Source organism: Paralichthys olivaceus, chromosome 24, assembly GCF_024713975.1.
Source record: "Paralichthys olivaceus isolate ysfri-2021 chromosome 24, ASM2471397v2, whole genome shotgun sequence".
Lineage (NCBI taxonomy): Eukaryota > Metazoa > Chordata > Actinopteri > Pleuronectiformes > Paralichthyidae > Paralichthys > Paralichthys olivaceus.
In genome coordinates, this window is record NC_091116.1 from 14,460,061 (window position 1) to 14,474,181 (window position 14,121).

The window sequence follows — 14,121 nt, forward strand, 5'->3', positions numbered from 1 at the left end:
CTCTGAGTCACAAGCTGTTTTCTTCTCTCTCTCTTTCAGATGTGAATCGTTTCTGTAAAAAGCTGATTTGAGCCTGAAATGAATTTCAAACAGTCGATGGAACTTTAGTTCCGTTCAAATCGATTCGTCACAAAATCTCCAGAGAGAATCATCAGCGTTTTGTTCTGTTGTCGTCCTGTTAAACCACGACGTCACCTGAGCGTTCACATGGCAACGATGACGAGACAAAGATTTCTGTTTGTTGTTGACTGTTCGACGGAAACAGAACCGTCACGTGAACGCAGAACAACAGGACGTGTCCTCGTTTCCCTTTCATCTATTGATCTTTATACTTTATACACTTTATCTATAAGTTCACCAAACACTACATTTCCCATCAGCCTCTCCAGTGAATCAATTCAAAACAAATGACAATATAAAATAATAAGGTGATAAATAAAATGAAATGTGATGTAAAGTGCAACACGCATCATAAACATGTTGTTTACACATGCTACATGTTTATATTTATTATAGTTGCGTGTTCCTGCTACATGTTGTTTATATTTATTATAGTTGCGTGTTCCTGCTACATGTTGTTTATATTTATTATAGTTGCGTGTTCCTGCTACATGTTGTTTATATTTATCATAGTTGCGTGTTTCTAACCCTTAACATGAAATCAGGTCACAGTTTGACTTCATGACAGAAGCTGCAGAGTCACATTCAATCATCTGACCCTGGATGGTGTGTGTCTGTGTGTGTGTCTCTGTGTGTGTGTGTGTGTCACTGAGTGTGTCTGTGTGTGTGTGTGTTCAGTAACTCACAAGAAGAAGAGGGAGATGTTTGATTTTCTCCACATTAGACAACAAACTGTCACATGTCCCAAATTTCACACTTTAATTAAACTGTGTCAAACTTTAAATGTGTCTGTGTGTGTGTGTGTCACTGAGTGTGTCTCTCTGTGTGTGTGTCTGTGTGTCTCTCTGTGTGTCTCTGTCTGTGTGTCTCTCTGTGTGTCTCTCTGTCTGTCTGTGTGTGTGTCTCTCTGTGTGTATGTCTCTCTGTCTGTCTCTCTCTGTCTGTCTGTGTGTCTCTCTGTGTGTCTCTCTGTCTGTCTGTGTGTGTGTCTCTCTGTGTGTCTCTCTGTCTGTGTCTCTCTGTGTGTGTCTGTGTGTGTTACACTCAGATTTGTTTTGAATTAAAAGACAGAATCTTGTCTCCGGTGGGTTCTTCTGGTGTCCTGCTCTTTGTTCAGTCTTTTTCACATGATTTGAAATTCTTTAAATATTTTGAACGATAAAATTTGTTTTATTTGTGTTTGTGTCTTTTCACGTTTCTTCTTCTCGTGAAGCTGAAATCAGATAAAAAACGTAAAAGTGGAAACGACTCAAACACAATGTGGCCTAGTTGGAGGTCTGCCAATCCCATCATGCACCTGGGCTACACCAAGTTAATCTGTCCTGCTAACGAGTTTGTTTCAAGACGTTGGATTAAGGCACTCAGACGTTTGCTGCTCTGCCTTTGTTTGTCCTCTCGTCTTCTTCTCTGTTTGTCCTCTCGTCTTCTTCTCTGTTTGTCCTCTCGTCTTCTTCTCTGTTTGTCCTCTCGTCTTCTTCTCTGTTTGTCCTCTCGTCTTCTTCTCTGTTTGTCCTCTTGTCTTCTTCTCTGTTTGTCCTCTCGTCTTCTTCTCTGTTTGTCCTCTCGTCTTCTTCTCTGTTTGTCCTCTTGTCTTCTTCTCTGTTTGTCCTCTCGTCTTCTTCTCTGTTTGTCCTCTCCTCTTCTTCTCTGTTTGTCCTCTCGTCTTCTTCTCTGTTTGTCCTCTCCTCTTCTTCTCTGTTTGTCCTCTCGTCTTCTTCTCTGTTTGTCCTCTTGTCTTCTTCTTCTCTGTTTGTCCTCTCGTCTTCTCCTCTCGTCTTCTTCTCTGTTTGTCCTCTCGTCTTCTTCTCTGTTTGTCCTCTCGTCCTCTTCTTCTCTGTTTGTCCTCTCCTCCTCTTCTTCTCTGTTTGTCCTCTCGTCCTCTTCTTCTCTGTTTGTCCTCTCGTCCTCTTCTTCTCTGTTTGTCCTCTCCTCCTCTTCTTCTCTGTTTGTCCTCTCGTCCTCTTCTTCTCTGTTTGTCCTCTCCTCCTCTTCTTCTCTGTTTGTCCTCTCGTCCTCTTCTTCTCTGTTTGTCCTCTCCTCCTCTCCTTCTCTGTTTGTCCTCTCCTCTTCTTCTCTGTTTGTCCTCTTCTTCTCTGTTTGTCCTCTCCTCCTCTCCTCCTCTGTTTGTCCTCTCCTCTTCTTCTCTGTTTGTCCTCTCCTCCTCTGTTTGTCCTCTCCTCTTCTTCTCTGTTTGTCCTCTCCTCCTCTCCTTCTCTGTTTGTCCTCTTCTTCTCTGTTTGTCCTCTCCTCCTCTCCTCCTCTGTTTGTCCTCTCCTCTTCTTCTCTGTTTGTCCTCTCCTCCTCTGTTTGTCCTCTCCTCTTCTTCTCTGTTTGTCCTCTCCTCCTCTTCTTCTCTGTTTGTCCTCTCCTCCTCTTCTTCTCTGTTTGTCCTCTCCTCCTCTGTTTGTCCTCTCGTCTTCTTCTTCTCTGTCCTCTCTTCTTTGGTCTCAGGTCTTCATACTTCACAGACTTTGGACAAACTATCTTCGACCTCCTCGTTTGGTTTCATGTGAGTTTCTTCTTCATGAAGGTAAATGGATCAAATGTTTAACTTGAGGTTTATTCTAGTTTTCATTCTTTGTTTTCTTGTTTTTGTATTTCTGCAGGTTTCCGAGACAAAAACAAACGATTGGGAACTCGACAGGACAATGATGAGACTGACGAAGGTACAATTAACGTTTTTATTTCATCCAATGTGTTGAAATGGTGATGGAAGCGTTTTAATTACGACTTAATAACGAACAAGAGACGATGATTTCAAGAGAAAAAAATGATCCGTGAAATAAAATCATACATTTGGACAAAACATGAAGAGTGAAGATGCAGAGATGTGGAGTAAAAAACAGAAGATGACAAAGTGCAAAAAGAAATAAAGGAATAATAATGGAGGAAGAAGAAAACTTAAAAAACCAAGAGTTGAAAAGAAAGAAGAAGAAAAGAAAAGGGAGAAACAGGAAAGAAACAAAAGAAGGAGCCGAGTGTGAAAACGAGCCGATCAGAGGAAATGCCTTCGTAACGTTACATGAAATTAAAAAAAGTTTTTTCAGGACCGTTTCATTTCTCAAACTTTACAAACCAAAATCTGATTTGTACGAGCGTCGAGTGACAGTGAAGCTGCACTGATCACTTGTTTTTGCCACTTGGGGGCAGTAGAATAAGTCATGTGACATGTTGTGAGTTTATCATGAACTACCAGTTGTGTATTTCCACACACGTATGTTAAAGAGCACAGTCATCACGTGTGGTGTTCCTCAGGGTTCTATTCTTGGTCCTGGATGTTGTGTTGATGTGTTATTTCTGTTTGTCAGCAGAATACACAACACTGACATTTTAATCTTATTATTTATAAAGTCAATAATCATTTTCTGATTTTTTTCTGACAAATGACCGAGAATAATATTTAAATCTCTTATTTAATTTAAAAGTAAAAGATTTTTGCATATGAACAAATCAAAGTGTGTTTAATGAACGAGTCCAGGGGTGAAATCGGTTGAAGGTTCAGAATCAAACGTCTCTGCTGGCGTCAGGAGTCGGTAACGTTCTGTAATCTGATCAGCTTAGTCCTGAAACCTGGACCTGACGAGCGCCAGCGCCTTCGTCCGACCGCTCCGCTGAGATCTTTTGGTTTTTTGGCCGAGAGACAATCTGATCAACTGAAGTTTCCTCCAGCGTCTCTCCGTCTGTGATGTCATCAAAATAAAACACAAACGTCATGAAATGAATAAAAGACGAGAAATGGAACATGGAGGAGCTCTGCCCCCCCCCCCCCCCAGAGTTTTTAAAAAACAGATCATGTTGGATCCATCAAAAAACAGCTTCCTGTCATTTCCAGAAATGAAAGTTTATCTGCTAACGGTCAGCTCACTTCCTGTACCAGCAGGTCGTAGAGAGGGCGTGACGATGAATGACGCAGAATGTGGCGCCAAAGCAACGCAGCAGACCGGTGACATCGCCCTCTGTAACAACATAAGCCCCGCCCCCGGTCTGCGGAGGAAGCAGCTGTTGTGGCAAAACGCCGTCAGAAACATCATCGACCAGCACAACCTGTACACGCTGAGGCTCGCCGGCGGCCTGGAGAGGAGCCGCCATCGCATCACCGTCACTGATGCCTACATCGCTGACATCAACAGGTACAGACAGTGATGTCATCAGCAGACAGTGATGTCATCCGCAGGTAGAGACAATGATGTCGTCAACAGGTACAGACAGTGATGTCATCAGCAGATAGAGACAGTAGTGATGTCATCAACAGGTACAGACAATGATGTCATCAACAGGTACAGACAGTGATGTCATCAGCAGGTAGAGACAATGATGTCGTCAACAGGTACAGACAGTGATGTCATCAGCAGGTAGAGACAGTAGTGATGTCATCAACAGGTACAGACAGTGATGTCATCCGCAGGTACAGACAGTGATGTCATCAGCAGGTAGAAACAGTAGTGATGTCATCAACAGGTACAGACAGTGATGTCATCAGCAGGTAGAGACAGTGATGTCATCAGCAGGTACAGAGAGTGATGTCATCAGCAGGTACAGACAGTGATGTCATCAGCAGACAGTGATGTCATCAGCAGGTACAGAGAGTGATGTCATCAGCAGGTAGAGACAGTGATGTCATCAGCAGGTACAGAGAGTGATGTCATCAGCAGGTACAGAGAGTGATGTCATCAGCAGGTACAGACAGTGATGTCATCAGCAGGTAGAGACAGTGATGTCATCAGCAGGTACAGAGAGTGATGTCATCAGCAGGTACAGACAGTGATGTCATCAGCAGGTAGAGACAGTGATGTCATCAGCAGGTAGAGACAGTAGTGATGTCATCATTAATTGTTCTTTCTGATATCTCAAAAGCTTCTTTTTTGGGGACTAACTTTTCCCCTGCCGTCGTCTTGCAGGCAGATTCGTAACAAGGCGTCTCGGGGGGCGCTTTGGCACAAGCGGCGCTCGTCGGCAGCTCGCGTTCACCCGGGGACACTGAGGGTCAGCGCGGGGACACAGAGCAAACACAACCCGCTCAGTGACGCAGATTTCTTTGTGTCGTGGGGATCATCAGTGCGAGGCGTCTTCATTCCTGCTCTGCAACACACGTTCAAGTAAAAATACACAAACTGACATTTACCACAAACATTGACACCTTTTTTCTAAAACGTACATTTTTTAATTTGAGTAAACAGATTTTACAAATATCTGAAAAACCCATTTGTTTTCTTAACATTCATTTATTTATAGAATTTACATTTTACACAGCTCAAAAATGATCAATTCACTTCTTCAACATCAATCTTTGATTTGTATTGTTTATTTATTTATTGCATTTTTCAAATATTATAAATTATTTGATCTTAATTAAAACTTAATTTATTTCACATTCGATAAAGGTTTTTATCTGAACTTAGTTTGAACCTTCTTACACGTTTGAAAGGTTTTAGTATTTCTGAGTATTTCTGATGTTTAGTTCTTGTGATTAAGTGAATGTTGTTTGAAGATGTGTACTTCCTGTGTGACGCAGGTCCGAGGACCTGGAGCAGCTGTACCAGCAGTTTTCCTCCAGTCAGAGACGAACGTCTCTGGTCGTCACCAACGTCATCGACATCATCACCAGACTCCTCCTCTCTCTGCTAACATGGCCGCTAGGCTGGAGCGGCGTGGCCTGTAATTGGCTGGTTGGCCTGTCAGTCATCCTGTGGGCGGGGATCTGTGCGTTGGCTGTGATCAGGAGGGAAGTGATGACGTCACCACAGTGGCTCAGGTACTTTTACTTCCCGGTGTACTGGGGTACTTCCTGTGTGTGTCAGATACAGTAGTGTGTGTGTGTGTGTGTGTGTGTGTGTGTGTGTGTGTGTGTGTGTAGGTACCTGTCAGTGGTCAGCTGGTTGTCTCAGACGCTGCAGGTGTTGCTCGGCGTCTTCAGTTGGGCGGAGAGCGATCACTCGTGGTACGTGGTCTTCACCCTCTTCTCCACCTACACCCTGCTGCCCCTCCCCTTCCTCTGGTCCATTATCGCCGGGGCAACCACCTCCACCCTGCACCTGCTGGTGGACTTCTGCTGTCACCATGGAGACCACACCTTCATCAGAAAGGTTCTTTCTTCCTTCCTTTATTTCTGTTCCTCTTCCCCCTTGTTTCCTTTCTACTTCCCACTTCCTGTCTGGCCCCATCCTTCCTCTGTTCCCTCCCTCTTGACCTCCATCCTTCTCTTTCTTCCTCTCTTCCTTCTCTATTCCCTTTTTAAATTGCAGGAACTGACCCTGGCAGATTGTGTTGAACTATGTTTCCTGTGTTTCCATGTGTGTGGTTGTGGTGCGTGTGCAGGTGTTGTCGAAGGCCTTGTTGTACCTGGCGATGAACACCGCCGGTCTCTTCATCCACTACCTGTCGGACCGGACGCAGCGACAATCGTTCCTGGAGACGAGGCGCTGCATCGAGGGACGAGTGAGGCTGGAGAGAGAGAACCACCGTCAGGTGCAGAATCACGTTTGTTATAAACGTGAAATGTGACGACAGGATGTCATTGGATTCCTTGAGATACAATAAGTTATTGATTCACCTCACGTGCTTCATGTGAATGAATGTGATGGAACCCATCTCTGTCCTGCTCCATGAACCCGCCTGTTGTTCTACCTTCAAAATGAGAAGTGCTGTTAGTGTTTGAACCGGTGCTGGTGTTTGGTTCAGGAGCGTCTGGTGAAGTCCATCCTGCCTCGTTTCCTGGTTCTGGAGATGATCTCTGACATGGCCACCGTGGACGAGTATCTGCTGCCTCAGCAGTTCCACAAGATCTACATCCACCACTACAAGGACGTCAGGTCGACTCCCTCGGTCATTTGCTTCAGCTGCGTCTGATGTTTGACTTCCTGTGACAGAAAACATTTCAACTTTTAATCGTACTGTCACGATCCCTCTCCGCAGCATCCTGTTCGCAGACCTCATCGGCTTCACGTCGCTCTCGTTGATTCTTTCTGCTCAGGATCTCGTTAAAACTCTCAACGAACTCTTCGGCCGCTTCGACAGGCTCGCAGAGGTCAGGTCTCCATGGCAACCACACAAACCGCTGATTCTCCAATGGAACAAAACGAGAAGACGGCTGTTATTAAAGACTCTGCTGTGTTTTCCTCTGTGTGTGTTCAGGGGCATCGGTGTTTGCGCATCAAGATCCTGGGCGACTGTTATTACTGTGTGTCGGGAGTTCCAGAGCCTCAGAGGGGACACGCTCGCTGCTGTGTGGAGATGGGTCTCAGTATGATCAACACCATACGGTAACACGCTAACAACACTTTGAAGGGCGTGTCCACATGACGCTTCACTCACACACTCATTGTGTCACAGTTACGTTCGTCGGGAGCTGCAGCAGGAGGTGGACATGAGGATCGGGGTTCACTCGGGGTCGGTTCTTTGTGGCGTCTTGGGTCTTCAGAAGTGGCAGTTTGACATCTGGAGCTGGGACGTCGACATCGCCAACAGTCTGGAGGCTGCAGGCGTCCCGGGGTCAGACAGTGATTTACACGCTGGCTTTATAAACACAAAGGATCCACAGAGTCAGATTGAACTGATATGAACCTGAAGCTTACGCCTTCAGTCCTGTGATGATGTCACGACTGCTACAGTCACATGTTAAAAATAATCTCACATTTAAAACGGTCCTCAACAAACCAGATTTGATCTGGATCAGTCTTCTGCACACGTCTGATGGTTTTTAACAAGATTCATGAATTATTTTGTGTTATTTCAGAATGTGATCCTTGTGACACACAAATCCTGGATCCTGATCGTGGACTATGATCAACAAGACAGCTTGATAAACAACATGTCTCCTCAGATACTCGACCATTACTGACAATAACTCCTCAGTTCATTTACCTTGGAACTCTTTACTCGAACCAAAGCTAGAATTATTTATTTCTACACGTGGAATCTATTGTGTCCGTCCTTGTCAAAGTCTTGTTTTCAAATAACAAAACACAAACAATTTGAAAACAAAGTTTTCTAGCGACACCGATGTAACGTCACTTTGTGTCGTCACCAGACGAATCCACGTCTCTCAGGCCACTCTGGACTGTCTGGGCGGGCTCTACGAGACGGAGGCGGGACATGGCCAGGACCGCAACGAGTTTCTACGGAAGCACAACATCGACACCTACCTCATCCGCCCGGCGCCGCGGGACGAGGCCGAGCTGCCAAAAGTGATGCACCCAAGTTACGACGAGATGACGAGCTGGAGCGCCGAGCTGCCGTTCGGAGACATCCTGGGAATGAATTTCGTGAGGAAACATTAAGAATAAAAATCTCTCAATTTAAAGAAATGTGTCGACTTTCTATGTCTTACGCTCTGCGGCGCCCCCTAGATCCTTGCCACTTTCACCAACGGCTCACTGACCCAGCTACCCAATCAGATCGCAGCTCAGAGGTCGGGGTCACGGGAGGTCAACAAGAGGATCCGTCGGGCCATGGAGGTTCGGAGCAGTGAACGAATGAGGAAGGAGCACATCACCACCTTCACTCAGGTGTTCAAGGACTCCCACATGGAGGGAAAGGTAACGAGCTCACGTCCTGTCTGTGGTTTTATGATTGAGTTATAACGGACAGTTTGACGTTAAGCTTCCTCCTGTTGTCTCAGTATTCACAGATGAGGGACGAACTCTTCAAGTCCAACATGGTTTGTTCCTTCATCCTGCTGCTGCTGCTGATGGCGGTCCAAGTGCTAACCCCCGCCCCACGGTGCGTAGTTCTTATTTACATGTAGGTTCTTCCTGTAGTTTATCTAATTTAATTTCCCTCCGGGGATGAATAAAGTACTCTATCTCTCTCTATATCTCCTTATTGCTGTTGTATAAATATTTTAATCTTTTCATTTCCACAAAAACAACCTTCTGAATTGTCACTGTTGATTTTGCACCTCTCTTATGTAGGAGCCGACATCATCAGCGTACAGTGAAATAATTAGCTTCGTTTTCGATCCGATGATAGTTCGTACGTCTTGGTTTAGCCCCTGATGGATTGTGAAGGTTGGACCTTTATCTTTCTGTCCAGGTTATGTCCGATGATCGCTCAGTTCGTAATCAGCGCTGGAGTTTACTCTCTGCTCTTGGTGCTCACGCTGGGGGAGGAGTTTAAGCATTGCCCCGCCTCCCTTCAGGCGCTCTGTTGCTGGATTCACGAAAACAAGAGCGCACGGACGCTGCTCACACTCACCGCCATCACCGTCAACTTTGGAGTCGCCTCCTCGGACATCGTAAGTCTCGGGGAATGGTTGAATGTAAAGGAGCGTAAAGTCTCCTCTTCAGGCTGCCTCACTTTTCTCTTTCCTTCCTTCCTTCCTTCCTTCCTTCCTTCCTTCCTTCCTACAGCTGTGGTGTGACTCATCAGACCCTCACATCAACCACAGTGACAGCCCGCTGGCTCCGCCCACCTCTGCCTGGCCTGACATCAACATCTGTGCACATCCAGAGGTTAGCTCGAACGCTAATCAAACACTGTGGCGTTGTTAGCGTAGCTGTTTTAACGTAACTAACGTCCTTGTTCACAGTACATGGCTCTGAGTGGCATGGTTGCCATGGTTGCCATGGTTACCTGCGCGGTGTTCCTCAGGTTGAGTTGTGTGTTGAAGCTCGCCGTCCTCCTGGTGGCCGCCGCCCTCTACACCTACGTCATCGAGACGCACAGGTGAGCTCATCCTATTTCCAACTGAAGCAGCTGATTTAAAGCTCATGCTAACCAGTGTTAGCTTCTCCAAGCTGATCCAACGTGAATCATTGTTTTTCCCAACCAATGTTATGCTAGTGATACTTAGCCACAGATGCTAATGGAGGACTGTTAGATATAAAGTAGAATAAAATATTATGCTAACTGCTTTGCTAACTGCTAACAGCTCATTCTCTGTCGCTCAGATCTGATCACTTGTGTAAAAACGGAGTCTGTGTCGTTGTCATGGTGATGTTTGTGTTCGCGGTTCTCTACAACAGCAGACAGGTGGGTTCTCCTGGGTTCTACTGGGTTCTACTGAGTTCTACTGAGTTCTAATGAGTTTTAATGAGTTCTCCTGGGTTCTACTGGGTTCTACTGAGTTTTAATGAGTTCTCCTGGGTTCTACTGAGTTCTAATGAGTTCTAACGCCCCTCATGTTCTTCTGTGTTCTCCTTGGTAGCTGGAGGCGACGGCCCGGCTGGACTTCCTGTGGCGTCTCCAGGCGAGGAAGGAGGTGGAGGACATGAAGGAGCTGAGGGAACACAACGAGTGTCTGCTGCTCAACATCCTGCCCGTCCACGTCGCACAACACTTCCTGGAGCGAGACCGCAACAACGAGGTGCGCTCACCTGCACAGGTGTGAGTGTCAGCGTCAAAGCAGCAGGTGTGAACTGTGTGTGTGTGTGTGTGTGTGTGTGTGTGTGTGTGTGTGTGTGTGTGTTCACTCTGTCAGGAGTTGTACTCGCAGTCGTACGAGCGAGTCGGCGTCCTCTTCGCCTCTTTGCCCAGTTTCTCCAATTTCTACGAGCAGCGGGAACTCGTTCATCAGCACGTCGAGTGTCTCCGCCTCCTCAACCACATCATCTCTGACTTTGATGAGGTCACACACACACACACTCACACAAACACACACACACACACTCACACTCACACAAACACACACACACACACACACACACACACAGTACACAGACACAATGGAAAAAGATTGTGTCACTGAAACATTTTCCACGTTGTGATTTTACTGATGTTGTTCCTTCAGGTGAGTGTAAATGTCAGTCAACATTCACGTGAGTCGTTGTGTGTGTAGTTGTTGGACGAGTGTTATTTTCAGGAGGTGGAGAAGATTAAAACCATCGGCAGCTCCTACATGGCAGCGTCTGGTCTCTCTCCTGACAGACGGGTTGAGAAAAGCTTCCTTCTTTCATTCTTGCTGCAGATTATCAACCACACGTGAAGATCTGAGTCAGAAATCTAAAGTTGTGTGTTCACTTTGTTCAGGAGCGTGAGGACGTCTGGCATCACCTCACGGAGTTGATTCTTTTCGCTCTGGCGATGCAGGAAACGCTCAAACACATCAACTCCAACACAGGAAACAGCTTCCAGCTCCGAGTCGGTTCGTAACGTGACGGAAATGATTTGATGTGAATTTTCAAATTGACTTTGTTTAAAACCACAAGATTTAACTGTTGAAGATGAAAATGAGAAGAAAACATGATTATTTTTAAGAAAATAAAAGAACAGAAATCACATTTTTCTAAAACATTTGATTTATTCACGATATAATATCAAAACATTTTTAAGTATTTCAATATTTTAAATTAATATTATCTTTGCATATTTACTGTTTTGTGAAGTTTGTATAGATTATTTTCATACTTTTAAAATTTATAATATTGATGTTCAGGTTTTCGGGTGTTTTTAAGTAGTTTTTTGTATCTTAAGTACTTCAATATTTAAGTATTTTTAAATTGCTCACTTTTTGTTAATAATATCCAAACAATAGAAATATTTTGAATCTCACATGACGTCTCTTTAACGCCTCCGTCCAGATCTGAACCTTTAGCGTGAATATTTATTTGCTATAAAAGAAATACGATTATTTTAAGATGGTTTCAGTTTTTTTAAATAAAATGAAACAATTGAAAATAATGATTTTGAATCATTAAACATTTAGTTATTGGCGTCTCCAGGTATCGCTCACGGCCCCGTGATCGCAGGTGTGATCGGTGCCACCAAACCTCAGTACGACATCTGGGGGGCAACGGTGAACATGGCGAGCAGGATGGAGAGCACAGGGGTCAGCGGCAGGATTCAGGTGAGCTCACCTGTCTGCATGACGACGCATGTTTACGTGTATATAACTGAACGCCATCCCCCCACCCCCACCCCCACCCCCCGACATCAGGTCCCAGAATCCACCAGCTGTATTCTGGTGGAGCAAGGATTCCTACGGCAACTCAGAGGGAACATTTACGTCAAAGGCATCAGCGAACGTCACGGCAAGGTGAGACACAAAATAATAAAATAACAAGAAATTAAAAATGAATACAAAACTCTTATTCACGCACAAACATACATGAATAGAAAAGAATCTGGTCAATGTGATTTTATTTCATAAATACAAGAATAAATATTTGGAAAATGTCTTTTAAACATTAAACAATAATGAGAGATGTAGTTAGTTCAAAAATAATCATTAGAGAAATTAGGAATATAAAAATAATTACTGTGAAGGGTTAAAACATCTTTCAAAATAAAATTGTTGTGCATGATTCTGAAAATGTAGTGACATGAATCCCACTGTCTGAACAAGCTCATGCTAAGAGTTTGTGACACCTTTTCTATTTTCATCCTCAGGTTCGTACGTTTTTCGTGAGCAGTCAGGAGGAGCGGTCCAGCTTCATGGAGCGCGGCGGTGGGCGGGGCTTCAGCCTGAACAGGAACACGCTGGGAGCCGTCGTCTTCAGCCTCGTTCAGGCCCGAAAGAGAGAGAAGCTGCGGGAAGAAAACGGAGGGTTTCACCTGGTGGAGGCGTCGTAGCGCAGATGATCGGAAATCTGCTCCGCTCTGTTTAAAGGTGGGAACACGCTGAACGACAGGACGTCAAAGAAAAGGAAGGATGCCAGGAAAGTGAAACATGAGGATTAGAAATATTATTGAGTCGTGAAAGCAGCAGAGACGAATTAACAGAAACTAATCAAGTGGACAAATAAACATGGAGGAGGACGTGTTTGTTCACAGTCCAGGATTTAACCTGGCTACGTGTCCAAGTCTACGTGGAGTTTCAGCTCTGGTTCAATAAAAAAATGTTTCTCATAGTTACAAAGACTATAAAGTTTTTTCAAGGCTTCCTGCTGCATTGTTTTTATTTTTAACACGTTTTGCTTCTGTCCACTAGGGGGCGCTGCGTCCACAGTCAGTTTAACTTTTAACTCTGCTGACGAATGTTTAAAAGGAAAAGCCACACGTCTCATCAGCAAACTAAACAAATCGAAGACATATTTCTCGACAGTGTGAAAATGATTGAATTATTAGAATGAGAATAAAAGTAGCTGCTGAAAGATGATGTCACTCTAAACTTTATATATATGTGACGAGTCAAACGAAGATTTTCACTCTTCAACATATAGATTTATAAATATCACACGTCGGTGACGTCGAGGTTTGTGTCCTGAAAACACTGAAAGTGAATTCACCACAAACATTTAACACACACACACACACACACATAAACACACAGTAACACACAGTGTACGTGTGTGTCTGTGTGTGTCCGTTTATGTGTATGTGTGTGTGTGTGTGTGTTTATGTGTGTGTGTGTATGTGTTTATTTGTGTGTCTGTGTGTTTGTTTATGTGTGTGTGTTTATGTGTGTGTGTGTGTGTGTGTGTGTTGTAACCCGTGAAACATTGACCTTTAGATAATCACTCTATCTGGGGTCAAAGGTCAGATCACATGGTCCCTCCCCTCGCTGTCAATCACTGGTTAGACCCGCCTCCTCCCTCAGAATCATCAATAAACAGTTCACACATTGATCAGAGCAGAGAATTCCGGCTGATATCGCTGTACCTGAACGCAGCACCGTCTCCGCACTTCTCCATCATTAAGAAACATGAGCGACACCGGGACCGAGACCGGGACCGAGACCCGCTCCTCTCCAGAGACCCGCACCGGGACCGAGACCGACCCCCGCACCGGGACCGGGACCGAGACCCGCTCCTCTCCAGAGACCCGCACCGGGACCGGGACCGAGACCCGCTCCTCTCCAGAGACGGGCTCCGGTCCCGGGACCCGCTCCTCTCCAGAGACCCGCACCGGGACCGGGACCGAGACCTGCTCCTCTCCAGAGACGGGCTCCGGTCCCGGGACGCGCTCCTCTCCAGAGACCCGCTCCTCTCCAGAGACGGGCTCCGGTCCCGGGACCCGCTCCGGCTCTGACCCGCTCATCCTGTTCGTTAACGGAAAGAAGGTAAAATAACTTCGAGCCCAGTTAAAATGTGTAAAAATGTAAATTCTGTATAAATATATAAAAAA

General features: G+C 45.2%; 2 protein-coding genes across 7 annotated transcripts in view; both read left to right on the plus strand.

Moving 5' to 3' along the window:
- The first annotated feature begins 2,396 nt into the window (after nucleotides 1–2,396).
- Nucleotides 2,397–12,913, plus strand: LOC109646927 (adenylate cyclase type 8-like). 5 transcript variants are annotated; one of them, XM_069521010.1, is made up of 25 exons: nucleotides 2,414–2,629; nucleotides 2,727–2,786; nucleotides 3,998–4,250; nucleotides 5,019–5,216; nucleotides 5,633–5,872; nucleotides 5,975–6,203; nucleotides 6,436–6,585; nucleotides 6,799–6,929; nucleotides 7,033–7,144; nucleotides 7,252–7,379; nucleotides 7,450–7,608; nucleotides 8,147–8,381; nucleotides 8,466–8,654; nucleotides 8,738–8,838; nucleotides 9,151–9,352; nucleotides 9,468–9,569; nucleotides 9,647–9,783; nucleotides 10,008–10,089; nucleotides 10,265–10,423; nucleotides 10,538–10,684; nucleotides 10,895–10,987; nucleotides 11,086–11,200; nucleotides 11,778–11,902; nucleotides 11,993–12,091; nucleotides 12,445–12,913. In XM_069521010.1, exons 3-25 carry the CDS (start codon nucleotides 4,021–4,023, stop codon nucleotides 12,625–12,627), a joined length of 3,546 nt encoding a protein of 1,181 aa, XP_069377111.1. In that variant the 5' UTR covers nucleotides 2,414–2,629; nucleotides 2,727–2,786; nucleotides 3,998–4,020; the 3' UTR covers nucleotides 12,628–12,913. The 5 variants fall into 5 exon arrangements, 4 of the variants coding, with proteins under 4 accessions (XP_069377113.1, XP_069377114.1, XP_069377112.1 ...); XM_069521011.1 differs by lacking the exon at nucleotides 10,895–10,987 and having other exon boundaries at nucleotides 2,413–2,629; XR_011240361.1 differs by lacking the exons at nucleotides 10,538–10,684; nucleotides 10,895–10,987 and having other exon boundaries at nucleotides 2,397–2,629; nucleotides 10,265–10,468.
- A 667-nt stretch (nucleotides 12,914–13,580) lies between these two features.
- xdh (xanthine dehydrogenase) overlaps nucleotides 13,581–14,121 on the plus strand; it is a 14,459-nt gene continuing 13,918 nt past the window's right edge. Inside the window, exons 1-2 of one of the 2 annotated variants that reach the window (XM_069521007.1) lie at nucleotides 13,584–13,736; nucleotides 13,893–14,056. In XM_069521007.1, coding sequence (XP_069377108.1) covers nucleotides 13,700–13,736; nucleotides 13,893–14,056 — 201 coding nt within the window. In that variant the 5' untranslated portion in view covers nucleotides 13,584–13,699. Of the gene's footprint in view, nucleotides 14,057–14,121 lie in introns of both variants that reach the window. The other variant, XM_069521005.1, reaches the window with a different exon arrangement.